Here is a 14,736-nt window from a genome sequence, read left to right as displayed (position 1 = left end):
TGATAACCTGTGACTCGGTCTTTTTCTTTGACTGTACCTGTATCTCCACCCTCCCTTCACCCCAAAGAAGAACCCTGTATAAACGACGAAGACTGGTAATTCTGCCAGTTACATTTACTGTTAATTAATAAATTAGCATTCTGGTTTATGATTTGATATCTTGTGATTTGCTTAGTGTGCTTTAGCTCTCCAGACCTTGACTGAATTGATGAAACTTCATTTTCTAACCCTGTAAAGCTAAAGATGAGCAGTTTATCAAGATCTAACACCCCACAAGCCTCTAGGGGTGGCACTAATCAGAGAAGGCTTATTTGACAAATCTAAAGAACAAAACAAAACCTCTTTTTTTTTCTTGGTAGGGGGGAATTTTTTTTTAAATATTGAGGACGGAACAGTATAACAAACAAGAGAGCATTCTGAACTTTTTGTCTGACTAAAACTATAGACTGTACTTAAAAATCAGCAACAGGTATACTTAATTTCAGATGTGTTCCTGAAATGCCAAATTTTATACTACAAGGCATCATTTGTAGAGCTCACTTTCTTATGTAGCAAATGCATTGTAAAATCAGCACTTTGGTTATTTAAATAACCATTCCAAAGATGCTTGCTTTGTAAACAGCGTTTTGAAGTGAACTATAAAGGGCTCAAAGCAGGCATTTAAAAAATATTATTGAAAGTATGAAACGGCTCTGTGTTTACAGGTTAGAATTTTTGAAGATAATGTTTCATTTTAATGTAACACAAGATGACAGGATTTGATTTGGAAGAACATCCTTAGAGATCATCTTGTCCGACCTGAAATTCAAATCTTGAAGAGTATTAGCTCAACTCCAAACCCGTCCGGGCCTATGCATCTCTCTTTTTAAGCGAGACCGGCTAAAACACCGGATCCCCTCTCCAGTTTTTGAGCGCAAAATGGGCAGGTTCTCAAGATGGGTGTAGGTACTTCTAAGAAATCATCCAGTTTGTCCCTCTGGCCACTCCTGTGGTGTCCGGGAATCAAAAACCTAAGTTTTGCTTCCAACACGTTGAGAAGCCACAACCGCTCTCAGTAACGATCCTGATGCCTCACCGCACCTACAGAAAATCCTTTTCATTTGATAGGACATTCCTGCTCCCTAGAAATCGCTCCCTTTAGTGGAGCCCAGCGGCGTCCGAGAGCAGCAGCCGCAACCCGTTGGCTGCCCCCAGTCCTCTCTAGGGCTCGCTGGGTGGGATTCGGCCAAGGGTGGCTTGAGGCACGTGGTGGCGAGGGGACCGGGGAACAGATCCTCGCCCTGAGAGCCCCTCAGACCAGAAGCGACCCGACCAACCCCCAGGCAGGCCCCTTTCTGTGAAGTTAGAGACTCGATGATCCGGCATGGATCTCAGTTCATTTAACAAGCCCCTCGACCCCCCAGCACCCGCCTCCCCGTTCCTCAGCGACCCGCCTCTCCTCAGGGGTCCTGTATCCCCCGGGGGCGGCGACTGACGACGCTCATAAGGCGAGAAACGGCTCCCTAAGCCGCTCGCTGGGTCCCTCTCTCCCCACAATGCACCGGGGCCAGCAGGAAGGCCGCTCCGACCCCTAATTTTCCCGCGAATTCAGTTCAAAGAGGCGGCCGGGCCCGCGATCGGCAGCGCGCACGGGCCAACCAAGCCGCGCCTCCGCGAGAAGCGCCTCCGCGTGACTGACGGGGGAATCCGCGGGCCAACAGGCTGGGCGGCCGGGCGGCGCGCGCTCCCGCCGGCCAATCAGAGCTCCGGGCGGGGGAAGTGGGCGGAGCGAGGCCAGGCTAGGGTGAGCGGTCTCCCGAGCGGAGCGGGGCTCTCAGGAGGAGACACTTTTTTTTCCTCCCTCCTTCCCTCCTCTCCTCCTCCCTTCCCTTCCCCTCTCCTCCCCTCTCTCCTCCTTCCCCCCTCGGTCCGCCGGAGCCTGCTGGGGCGAGCGGTTGGTATTGCCGGCGCTTACTCTCCGGGGCCGCCCGGCGGGTAGCTGGCGGGGGGAGGAGGCAGGAACCGCGATGGCGCCTCAGAAGCACGGCGGTGGGGGAGGGGGCGGCTCGGGGCCCAGCGCGGGGTCCGGGGGAGGCGGCTTCGGGGGTTCGGCGGCGGTGGCGGCGGCGACGGCGTCGGGCGGCAAATCCAGCGGCGGGGGCTGTGGAGGCGGCGGCAGTTACTCGGCCTCCTCCTCCTCCTCCGTGGCGGCAGCGGCGGGGGCCGCGGTGTTACCGGTGAAGAAGCCGAAAATGGAGCACGTCCAGGCTGACCACGAGCTTTTCCTCCAGGCCTTTGAGAGTGAGTGTGATGAAGGCTTTGAGGGCAGGAATCCCCACTCTTGCAGCGTTAGGGGGCCGGGACACTCGTGCTGGGACCCCCTTCCTCACCGGTAGTCGGTTTGATTCGGGAGTGGAGGGCGAAATTGAGGGGGCCGTTCCGCCTTCCGGGGTTACGGCTCGAGGGGGCCCGAAGTCTAGGGCCTTTGGGGGAGGTGGACTAGGGGGTCCAGGTGAGGTTCGTGCCTCCCCGAAGATTTACACGCGAGCTGAGGCATGGGGCCCCGCGTGGAGAGCAGGCTGCTTTTTAGGTGGGGAGGTCACAGTTGGACTGTACAGTTGGATCTACCGTCAGATCTCAGGACTAGTTCTTGCTTTCTTTCATGCCTTCCGTACTATAGAAGTACAAGGCTGTCGGTTGTAGGTTTAGAGGAGCAAAATTAAGCCTGTGAAGAGAGGAGTGCAGTAAAATCGACCAAATTGTCATTAGTCTGAAATGCCTTCGCACTAACTTGGTGCATTAACATGGCACCTTTTGATGCTCTACACCTTTCACATCTTTCCACCCGTTTCATGGGTACGTAAACTGAGACAGGCAGTGTTTAAGCATCTTATTTCTCTCTAGACGATTTCGGAATTCTGCCCGTTTGTAGTTGTCTTAATTTCGGGCCATTTTCTGTTGTCAGTTTCTGTTTTTAAGGTCTGTTTGGAGGGCAAAGCTACGACTTAATTTGGGAAGGGGGGCAAGGTGTCTGGAAAGAAACAATAGAATATATAAGAAATGTCATGACTATGAGTAATCTGAACTGTTCTTTAATGAATATTACATCCTGATTGTTTTCCTCTTTGCTTTTGTACGGATGTTGTAATTTGGATGACCTTTAATAGCTAGATATCTTACAGAGACTTGAATAAACTCAGCTCTACCACTCAATGTCTTTATTTACAATTTTTTTGTGGCATATGTTAAGGGTATGGTATCAGCTGTTCTTGGAAAGATGTATTACGTTGTTTAATACCCTTCTTTCATTCTCTCTCATTAGTGCTTCATGAAATTCTAATTGGAATTTAATACAAGGAATTTCGGGTTTTATTGAAATTAGTATTGAACCTGCTTGAGAAAGATTCACATTATTCTAGCGTTTGCTCAATATACTTTCAGAAATCTGGAGAGGCTTTCAGTTGGAAATAATGGTGGAGAACTAAAGCACAGTGATGACAGTAAACATGCATGTTTGCAGCCTTTCTAAAACATCTCATCTCCTTTTAGTTTATTTGAAACTAAACTAACTGAAGATTAAGTGGAAATTTAAAAAATTCTTTCTAAATGTTGTGAGAAGACAAATCCTGCAAGAAAGTTTTAGCTGTTTTGCTTTTTCGATGAGTCTACTTTAGAGAGATGAACTGTCATTAAGAGTTAGATATGGTCACAAAACAACTTGATTCTTCTCTAATATTGATCTTAGTTTCTGAGAAGTTTATATGCTTTGATGTATTTACTAATATAGTTAGTCATATTAGGTCATTTTTATACTGCTTTATTTAAAGAAACATAATACTAACAGGTCATTAATGTACCTGCTATTATGGTACTTCTATATAAAATACTTTCTATCTGTAACCTAAGTCCTTTATAACAATATTTTAACTAAACAGCATTAAAAACACTTTGGGAATCTGTTACTTTAAAAATATGTGTTGAGGTAGTATTTACATACTGAGGTAATATTTACACTGAGCAAAATAGAAACTTGAACTATAACTAGCAATATTCATCGAAAATTTTAGCTAACTTACGTCTTGGATTTCACTTTGATTATATCTGTATTAGGACATCTATCAAGGTAACGGTTTTATTCCATTTCGGCTGACTACTGTACGGACTTTTGAAAAGACCAGTTAAAAAGTGAACATTTTATTTTGTTATTTGGCTTCAATAAAGAGTTCTTTTACTGAATCCAACTACCTCATTTTAGCTACTTTTTAGAAGTAGATAGGGTATAAATAGTTTAAATTAACTAAGTTAAATGAATGTAACTGCTTCTTTTCAGTTCTGCATACAGACTGGTTTAAAAATAGCTGCCTTAGAAATGCAAGGTTTAAGAACTAGATTGTAGAGAAACTTTAAAGTAAATGTAGATGCATTTTGTGAATGTATGCTATATATTGAATGTCTTTTGATCTAATTGTGCATACTTATTTTCTTGATGTAAATATTCACTACATAGTTTCACTAATAGGTTATTGGTTTATATTGGTTATAACATGGGCTGGGTTGGTATTTTCTTAACAACTTAAGTATGAGTAAATTTAGATAACTTTGGATTTTGTTTCTGTTACCTAGAACCAACGCAGATCTATAGGTTTCTTCGAACGCGAAATCTTATAGCGGTAAGTAATCAACAAAATTTACTGGTATTATTTTTTTCCTAGAATTTCACCTATTTAATTTTAATATTTTAACTTTTTTTATAGCCAATATTTTTGCATAGAACTCTTACTTACATGTCTCATCGAAACTCCAGAACAAACATCAAAAGGTACATTTTATGAATCTTATTTCAAGTTGTTCAAACCATGTTAAAATTTTGTTTTAAAGTATGATTTCTACTGAAAGATTAAATATGAAAACTGAGGTGAAAGAGTGAATTGGTTGCAAAGTGATTTTTAATAGTATCATTTTTGTAAATCCCAGTTGATTGCCAGTTTTTTCTTAACAAATGATTTGGTAGTGGAGTAAATGAAGTGATTTTACTGACTAATTTTTTTACTCTGTGCTAATAGTTATTTTCAAGTTTGGTAGAAGTTGAGGATTTAAATATTTACTAAAGGGCTCATGGGAATTATCTTTGATACATAAATTTAACAGTTAATGTCTGAATATTTCTTATATGTTCTTAACAATAAAGAATTCACTTCTATGATGATAGGTTCAGAAAGTCTCATTTTATATCTTTGGTGGTTGTCTTATTAAAAGGGAAATACTTTTGAAGTCAGTAGGAGGAATGTCTTTAAAAATTTCTTAATCTTAATCACCTAGTCTTAAAGTGGAATCTGAAGGTGTCAGAGAGCTTGTTTTTGCTTTGTAACATTTAACCATATATAATTATAGAATGGTAGTTTCTTGTTCTGCACCCATGATTATTTACTGAGCATATCAAGTGAAGAACTTTAAATTTAAAGGAGAGAACCTCTACTAAGCATTTGGTATTGTTATAGTCTTGACTTTGTAAAACCATTAAGCTTTTCAGTAAACTTTGAAACTAAACTCCTTTGGAGACTCCTACTGGTTATTAAATAAGCACCGCGTTTTTTACAGCGAGACATAGTTTAGCTTTGTAGATACATCTAGATGTATTTTTGAAGGATTGAAATGTTACAACTATTTGTCATCTGGTAATCTTTCTGAATAGAGAGAGAGAGAGAGAGCGCGCGCGCGCGTTGCATTTAACGGGTGAAACCTGCCAGGTGCCTAAATAACTAGGAAGAAGGTGATGGATTAGGCAGCAGAATTATGTCAGCTCTTTACCTGTCTGCTGTATGCCAGGATTCAGGAAACTTTTTCTCTAAAGGACCAGATAGTAAATACTTTAGGCTTTGTGGTCCAGGAAACGGAATTGAGGATATTACGTAGTATGTAGGTACTTACACAAAAAGAGAAAATGAATATCAACAAATTTTTTTATTGATGAAATTCAAAACATAATAATTGAGTGCAGTGTTTTCTTTTTTTTTCTTTTCTTTTTTTTTTTTTTTTTTTTTTTTGGTGGTGGTGGGGGGTGGTTGCTGTGCAGCTTTTGGGATCTTAGTTCCCTGACCAGGGATTGAACCTCGGCCCTGGCAGTGAGGGCGCCAAGTCCTAACCACTGGAGCCAGGGAGTACAGTGTTTTGTAATATGTGCCTACTAGTGAGAAATGTGGGATTCTTTTATTTTTTCGGGGTGGGGTGGGAGGGATAACATTTAGCTTAATTGGGATTTAGAGTTAGTATTCTCTGTTATCAAATCACTTGCAAATGTTTTATCTGTAAAAACCATTCTTAGCTCATGGGCTGTGCAGAAACAGACAGCAGCCTGGATTTGGCCGATGGTCCATAATTTGCAGACCCTTGATTTACTCTATAAAACTAGGAGAATTTGATTAAGTAGTAAACTTTTTCTTTTAGGTTTTTTTTTTTTTTTTTTTTGCTGTACGCGGGCCTCTCACTGTTGTGGCCTCTCCCGTCGCGGAGCACAGGCTCCACTGCAGGGGGCGCAGGTTCAATCCCTGGTCAGGGAACTCAGATCCTACATGTTGAGGTGCGGCCAAAAAAAAATTTTTTTAAGTACTTCAGTTATCATCTAGAATGCTGCCCGGTTTTTGTTTTTGTTTTTCTGCGGTACGCGGACCTCTCACTGTTGTGGCCTCTCCCGTCGCGGAGCACAGGCTCCGGACGTGCAGGCTCAGCGGCCATGGCTCACTGGCCCAGCCGCTCCGCGGCATGTGGGATCTTCCCAGACCGGGGCACGAACCTGTGTCCCCTGCATCGGCAGGCGGACTCTCAACCACTGCGCCACCAGGGAAGCCCCTGATTTTAATTTTAAAGTGTTTTCAGAATAAATTTGAGTTTAATCCATAAGTGGATTAAAAAATATACATCATATTTGTTTATTAGACTATTTGACTGCCTCATTGTGGGATACATTTCTGTTGTCTGCTAATGAGTGGAGGCAATTTTAAAAGCATGGCAGTAGAAATGAACTTTCTTAATTTAGTACCCCTTAGGTAAAAAATTGTCCTTTGGGACAGTTTCGAAGCAGTTTGCCAGCCAAGAAACATATACATTCCATTTAGTTTACTTCCGTGTAAAAATGCGTTAGGAATCACTTAATTCTTTTGTTGTATGCCTGGCGTATATAAGACAATAAGACTGATTTTTAACAAATTATGCTACAACTTAATATCTTCAAATGAGCGCTGTCCTTTTCAAAGTACTTGGTGAATTTGGAAGGTGATGAATTCAGCCCAGTGATAGTAGTCTTTGGTCCAAATGTTTTTGGAACTGCTTTTACAGAATTGCTTTTAGTACAATACCTTTGCTCAGAATGTTTTTGGAACTCCTTTTGTACTGTTACACAATAACATAATATTCATTGTTGGAGTACACTTATCACTCCTTTTGAAGTTATATAAGCAGGTGTAACATTAAATCTGATATATTTGTTAAACTTGCCTTTTACTTTAGTTGCACTTCATAGAGGTATTCACATTCTGTAGGCTGACACTACACTGGCACAGTGGAAATACTGGTGAGGACAATGGCATCTTTTATTGAATCCATTTTAGTAGGTTTTATGTAAGCTGTTTCTGAATCCTCCCCAAAAAATTTTCTTGAATTTTAAGAATATTCTCCTTTATGATGACCTTTTGATAACTATTTCCCTTGTTAAATCTGAGCTACAGTAGCAGTACCTTTCTAAAGAAACAAATACTTGGTGTTGGGAGGTGGGGCTGCTTTTATGTAGTTGCCTATACAGTTTGTTTTTCCTAAGGAATGCTGGGTTACCTGTATGATCTATTCAAATGGTTGTTAATATTCAGTTTTCCTATGTACAACTCCATAAAGTTGGAAGAGGTGAACCTTGTGACCTACAGTCTTAACTTTTCTTCCTACAGACAGGGTTTCTTCTTAATCATTACACAAAGATAAACATATTATTCTAAAAAGTTTTCAGTAACTTTACAACCCTCCTCAGTAGTACATTTCAGTATTTATACTGAAAAGTTCTTTGTAACTAGCCTAAAAGAATCCTACATTTTTCTTCTTTCTTCTCTCTTATCTATGGAGATTGAAAATGTATTGCCTGCCATCCTTCATAAAGAACTCCTTACTATGCTTTATTGGGTGAGACTTTGATATTGAGGTTTTCAGTAACTCTAAAGGTAAAGAGAGAAGCTTTTTTATAAAAAAGATCTTTTGTTAACGGAGGCTATTTATTCACCTGAAATATAGATCGTATCAATTCTGCTCTTCCTATCAGTGTTTTACTACAATATATTTACATTAACATTTCTCTACTGATAATTTTTATTATAGTAGTTGAGTACAATAGCTGTTTTTGAGGAATGAGCATATTAGTAATTTCTAATATCTGAATTCAAAATTTACAAGAATACATGAATCTTTCCAAGTTCTAAATTTGAAGAAAATATATGAGTATAAATAGAAATATTTGTTTCCAGTTAACATATATGGGTCTAGTCTTTCAGCTTCTAGAAAATGTATATAGTAGAGCACCTTAAGAACTAAGATGAGGCTTGTTTTAGAATCCATTCATTCTTAAATTGCTTGCTAGGTGTGTGATTATTCTTAATATAAGCTTCTATTTTATTGGAAATTACTTTTTTCTCTTAAAGTTGTTAAGTTAAAAGCTGATAATTTTGTTATGATTTGATGGGTATGTCCTTTAAACTTCAAATTTTTTTCATGATGGTGACAACCATCTCTTTAAAATGACATACTTAACTTTAGCCATTGCTGCTAATCTTTGAGTGTGTTTTACTAACTTCATATTTGTTCTACGGAATATCCATATTTGTCAGGTTACTTAATGGAAATATGAGTGTTTCAAAATATACATAATTTGCATTTGTTTGGCTCAGTCCAACAAATGCTTGAACACCTACCAAGTATAAGGCAATATGCCAAGCACTATGTGGCTTTCCTTGAAGAAAACAAATCTCTGCCCTTCAGGAGCTAGTAATCTAGTAGAAATAAAATATTTATGCAAGTTTCACATTTAGGAGACTAAATGTCAAAATAAATGTAAACCAAGTGCCATAGGTAGGGAAAAATCACTCTGGTTTGGGAATAATTACAAAAGGTTTCGTGGAAAAGTTAGCATTTGAGATGGGACTTGAAGACTTGTTTGCTGTATTACAACATACACTGTCTCGATAGTATTCATTGTTACGGCTAACCATCCCATAATTTATCTTATTATAAATAAAATCAGATCTCCAACTTGCCTATTATAGTGACAATAAAGTGTAATCTGTTTGTTTTTCCCAGTTGAGAAGTGATTATTTTGTTTATCTGTTTCTTCCAGGAAAACATTTAAAGTTGATGATATGTTATCAAAAGTAGAGAAAATGAAAGGAGAGCAAGAATCTCATAGGTAAGATAACCTATAAGTTTACATTAAGTGACATACTTGAGGAAAGAGGAAAAAGTACAGAGATCATTTTCCTAGTGATCACCTCAATATTGTAAGGAGTTAGAATGAACCTTAGATGTCAGTTGGTCCAAACTCATACACAAATCAGGGATTACTTCTTCTGTAGCATCCCTGGCAGAGAATCAGTTCTTAAGCTTCATCTTGAATATCTCTAATGCTGGGAACTCACTGTTTTCTAAGGCAGTTCTGTTCATTATTGTTTTTCTCTACTACCAATTTCTTGCATTCTGAATCAAAGTTTCTGTAACTTCTGTAGTTAGTATTAATCCTACTACCTCATCTAAAGAATGATGGAGACTCATTTTTTATGGAATACTCAATGTATACGCTAGGTGCTGTGCCAGGTGCTTCACAACATCACATCTCTTCTAAGTGATCATCTACAATTCTGAGAGAGGCTCTCTCTCTTTTTTTCCCATCTTGTCCTTGCTCTTATTTACATCTTTCAGGCAAAATATTCTTAACTTTAGTTTATATTTGAAATATGTTTATCACATGATAGTTTCAGAAACCTGGCCCTTTGGATGGAATCTTATTGTCTGTTTTCACATGTGTTACCCAGAACTAATCCCTAAATGTTCTGACTAGTCTAATATCTGCCTAGGCTACACAGTATGCTTCCATTCCTCGACAGTATGCTTCTATTTATTGTTTCATATGTAAACTAAAGAAAGTTGAATATTATTCTAAAGAGAAACAGGGACTTGGGTGGTATTTGTTTATTCATTGACTACTTTTAGGAAGAATGCAGAACTAAAAATACTAGATTAAAAAAATGGAATTGGGAAAATTGCCACATGGATTTTTCTTTTTCTCTTGAAGTTTTAAATCATATCTTACCAATTTAGATAGGATGTACACTGACTTAATGATGCTTCATTTATACTTTCTCATTTTTGTGACTAGTATAAGATATCATTTTTCAATTGCTTTTATTTTAAGTTCACCTTTTCAATTAGGTTATTTTGTTACTGGAATTTTTTTATTGCATTTAAAAATTTTTATATCAGTATTCGCAGTCTTGTAGAACTGAAGTGTAATTTATATTTCCATATCTAGGCAATCTTGATTTGTAAATAAACTGATAGTCCATTCCCAAATCTTTACCTAATCTATTATTGCCCAAGGAATACCTTACAATACAGGTTTAAAAAGACTGAGAATATTCCCAGCGCATGCCCTCTCTATTCTTTGCTTGAATTTCTATTCCAGATCGTTGGCTGTTCACCTACCCTGGACAGAGCTTTTGGGATCCTCAGGGCCTTTTTAACTTAAAGTATAAAGCTGTAGTCAGAGCCTGACCTGACATCCTCACTTCTTTTCTCATAAACACCTTAATAGTTTGCCCTCCAGGTCTTTCAGGGCTCATGTGAGAAGGAAGAATGAACCAAGAAGAAGAAAACTTGACCCTTTTCTTCATCTTCCCCATCAGGGTTCCACCTTCATCACTGCTAAACCTTACTACTATCTCATTGTGACACTGGCTTTGATAAATATTACAGAACTTCCTTTATAGTGTGTGTTGTGAGGAAGATAGATTATACTGGTCAGTTCTCTCTGAATAATCACTCACCCAATAATTATATTTCTTTTGACCCATTGGGTTCAATAGCTAGGCCAGTACTATAACAGGGGTATTGTTAACCAACTCACAGAAACATCAGAGGGTTGCATAGAATTCCTGCTTGTAATTTTGAAAAACAACTTTTTCATTCTCTAGGATCTAGCTGGGACCAGTGAGTTGGTCATTTCAACACCCAAGATCTTTTTTTTTTTTTTTTTTTGAAACAGACCTAACTCTTTTGGAGCTGACCATGCTTATTTAATACCCAGTGAGGCACTTCAGGCCCAGGAGGTACTGAGTTACTGTACTAGGTGCTTCAACCACCCCCTCGGGCCCCCATCTTTATGAATGTCTCATTGTTGCTCCCAGTCACTAAAGTTAATTGAGAAATTGCTTCATTTTAAGTTTACCCCCAAGGCCCTATATTATTAAATTTCTTCAGTGTATTTCTCATCTCAGATTAGGCATAATTGGTTTAGTAGACCAATAGGTCTACTAAACTTATCACATAGGATTGTAAGAAGTTCTCTGGACACCAGTATATAATGCCAGCATTTTAAAACTTTACTTGTAAAATCTATGGGCAAATTCTCTGAGAGAACAAAATAAACCTTCGTTGTTCCATGTCGTTAATTAGTAGACATTAAAATCTTTAATCATATACAAAAAGGTATTTCCATCTATATTTTTATTCTTTACCATCTCAAACATAGAGATCTTGTTCAGTTTAATTGGATCCTGGGTCTGTTCAGTAGCTACTATCTGGATATCTTCCACTGGAACTCATGTTCTTTTAGTACTTCCACAGTTTTAATGTCTCCACTCTCAAACCCAATGTATTTCATTCTCAGAGTTCCAGGAGAATATCAAGATACCCCAAATTTCTGTAGTACTACAGCCCAAAGCTTAGAACAGTCAAATGCCTGACCTGTTTATGACAGCTGTAGTGACTAATAAACAAAACCAAATTCCTGGCATTGTCTGTGCAAAATAAAGTTGGTGTCCCAGGATCTTTTTTGTGTTTTATACTCTAGATCTATATTTGTCTTACTTGTCGCAGATAATGGCAGAAATTTATTAGGGGAAGGAGCTGATAGAAAAAAGAAACATGGGACATTTCATGGTTTTCACTTCTTTAAGGTATCCATTTGTGACAGTAGACCAGAATTGCATTTGTAACCTTAAAACTCAACCATAACACCCACCAACTATGAAGATTGTTTCTTTTCTTGAACAGTGGCTTCTGAAAACTCCACAGCAATTAGCAAATTTTAGAAATTCGTAGTGTTCACACTATTTGACCAGGTTTTTCACATAGTCTAGTGACCAGACCTCTAGTCTCCAGGTTTTTCCTAATCTTTCTCCTTGCTCTTTTGGTGTGGTTATGTATATTTAAAATATCTTTATTTTCTTTTTAGAATTTCTGATATAATGCCTTATATTCTATCTTCTCCGTCTCTTGTTTCTGGCATGCCAATACATTGTGGGTTTTGAATTTATTTGGAGTTTTGACCAAGCACCATGGTTTATTGGTATAAATCTCTGATCTTTCTGTAGTTCTCTTTTCTAGCAGGATCCCAGGGTGTCTCGTGGGCTATTTATCCTACCAATTTTGGAATTCTCTAGTCATATCTCTTCTAAGTGCATCTCCACTGACTGAAAGGTATCATGAAAAGATTCCCAAATTGGAATTGCTTCCAAAAGTATTTCCTGTGGTCAAATTAGAAGCATTTCCACTTAATCATTTTCTGTTCCTGGTCCACTGTTAGTAGCTGGAGAAATCCCCTCCAAAGGTAACTGAACTAGAACATCTACTAGATATATTTTCAAACCTATGTTTTTAGTAGGTTGATAAGGTAAAGTACCTTTCATCACTTTTTGTTGTTGTTATTACAACCTAAACTTGTGAATTAGTAATCTTCCTTTTATCATCTTTTTGTACTGTAACAAAGTCTGGGATTTTTTTCTGGGATTCCCATTTCCTTAGTGTACCATGTTCCAGACACTATACTAAGTCCTAGGGGATATAATGATGAGCAAAACAGATGAAGACCTTGCCTGTATGGAACTTAACGGCATTTAGGAGAAAAAGACATAATTGTATAATAAATATAATTATAAAATAAGTGCTGGGAAAGAAAAGTACACATAGGGAAACTATGGGTGTATAAAGCAGGAGAATCAGCTCTTGTTTGAGAGTTGGATTTGGAAATAGTGATGTTCAGTGAGGGCTTCCCTGAAGAAATGAGCTTAAATTTGAAACATGAATATAGGAGTAAAATGGGGATAGAGGGTGAGCAAATAGGTGATTCTCGATAAAGGGAATATTATACATAACCTCATTTGAGGCCAGAGTCGCTGACTAGAGAGAGTAGGGAGAGTGACATTTGATGAGGCTAGAGCAGATGGCCATGACCAGATAATGCAGAGCCTCGTAGGCTATTTAAGGATGTTGGTCTTTATCCTAAGAAAGCCATAAATTATTTTAAATAGATATATTGCATTAATGGTGTTTCCCTAGCCACCTCTTTTGTAGATTTAGCTGCATTTTTAAAACTTCAAGCTACTTCGTAAGTTAGTTGTCTTTTCCACCATAATAAGATCTGATGTCTTCCTCCCTCCCCTTTCTCTTTTTTTTTTTAACAGTTCCGTCTTGATTGTAAGTTTTGAAGTTGTTTTCAAATCAGCATCTTTTCAAACTTAAGTTTTGTTCGTTTTTCAGAATCTGGGCCATAGATTTCTTTGTACATACCTACTCCTGAAGATGCCTTATCATTCACCACTGAACGCATAGGATTCTTAAAATCTAAGTATTTAAGAACAAATTTTTTTTCCCCAAAACAATCATGTCTCTATTGACTTTCTTTTTTACTGAATGCAGTGGCTGTTTTTGTCACTCTTAAAGAAAATAAACATCTTTTAGAAACAGCTCGATACATACAGTCTTCAGTGTGAAGCAATATACTAATAAGAACACTAGTTATCTTAACATTTACAGTTTTCATATATATTATGTATATGTATACATATATACACTATATAATGAGGCCAGATAGGAACAAATTTTTAAAATGTTCCTTCTTGTATAATCTTTGGCTTTACAATAATCCCTTTATGTTCTGTCTACGATACTTCTGGGAGGTGATTCATTTTTATGTAATGGACTCCCACCCCTCATTCAACTTTATCTTCTCACTGCAAAGTGTTCTCATCCTTAGGTCTGAACCTGGAAAGAGACATTGGATTCCAGAATAATGGGCTTGATGCAGTCACCAATTCCTCAGCTTTATAATACATCATAGCATGAAATGTAATAGTGTAGATGCCAAATAGCTTATCATCACACTTGGGCTATTTTGAGGTGATATCGCCATGACCCTAGAAATGAAGCCTTACACCTGCCACTATCAGATTAATGTGTACAAATTCAAGGCACTAATCTTGGTTTCTTTCCTGCATAAAAATGTTTGTCCTTCTGTGGGATCTGGCTGTTCTTAAAATTTGAGTTTCCTCTCATCTCAAAATGTTAGTCCCTTATGAATTTAAATTTACTTAACCTTATTCTGCAGACTTCTTTAGAATTGTCAGGTACTTGTGTTTAGAATCTTATCCCCAAATTTCACATTCCCCCTCTAGTTTCCTATTGCCATATTGCTTGCTTCCTAAGATACAAATAGGGAACACATCACAAAGATGA

General features: G+C 38.3%; 1 protein-coding gene across 1 annotated transcript in view; it reads left to right on the top strand.

Annotated features, from left to right (window-relative positions):
• The first annotated feature begins 1,802 nt into the window (after window positions 1-1,802).
• Window positions 1,803-14,736, top strand: part of SUZ12 (SUZ12 polycomb repressive complex 2 subunit) — a 41,317-nt gene continuing 28,383 nt past the window's right edge. Inside the window, exons 1-4 of the mRNA XM_059997095.1 lie at window positions 1,803-2,280; window positions 4,603-4,649; window positions 4,734-4,798; window positions 9,347-9,415. Of these exons, the coding sequence (XP_059853078.1) occupies window positions 2,007-2,280; window positions 4,603-4,649; window positions 4,734-4,798; window positions 9,347-9,415 (455 nt within the window). The 5' untranslated portion in view covers window positions 1,803-2,006. The remainder of the gene's footprint in view (window positions 2,281-4,602; window positions 4,650-4,733; window positions 4,799-9,346; window positions 9,416-14,736) is intronic.

Source organism: Delphinus delphis, chromosome 19 (assembly GCF_949987515.2).
Source record: "Delphinus delphis chromosome 19, mDelDel1.2, whole genome shotgun sequence".
Lineage (NCBI taxonomy): Eukaryota > Metazoa > Chordata > Mammalia > Artiodactyla > Delphinidae > Delphinus > Delphinus delphis.
Note: the sequence above shows the minus strand (reverse complement) of the source record. Positions and strands in the feature narration are given on the sequence as shown.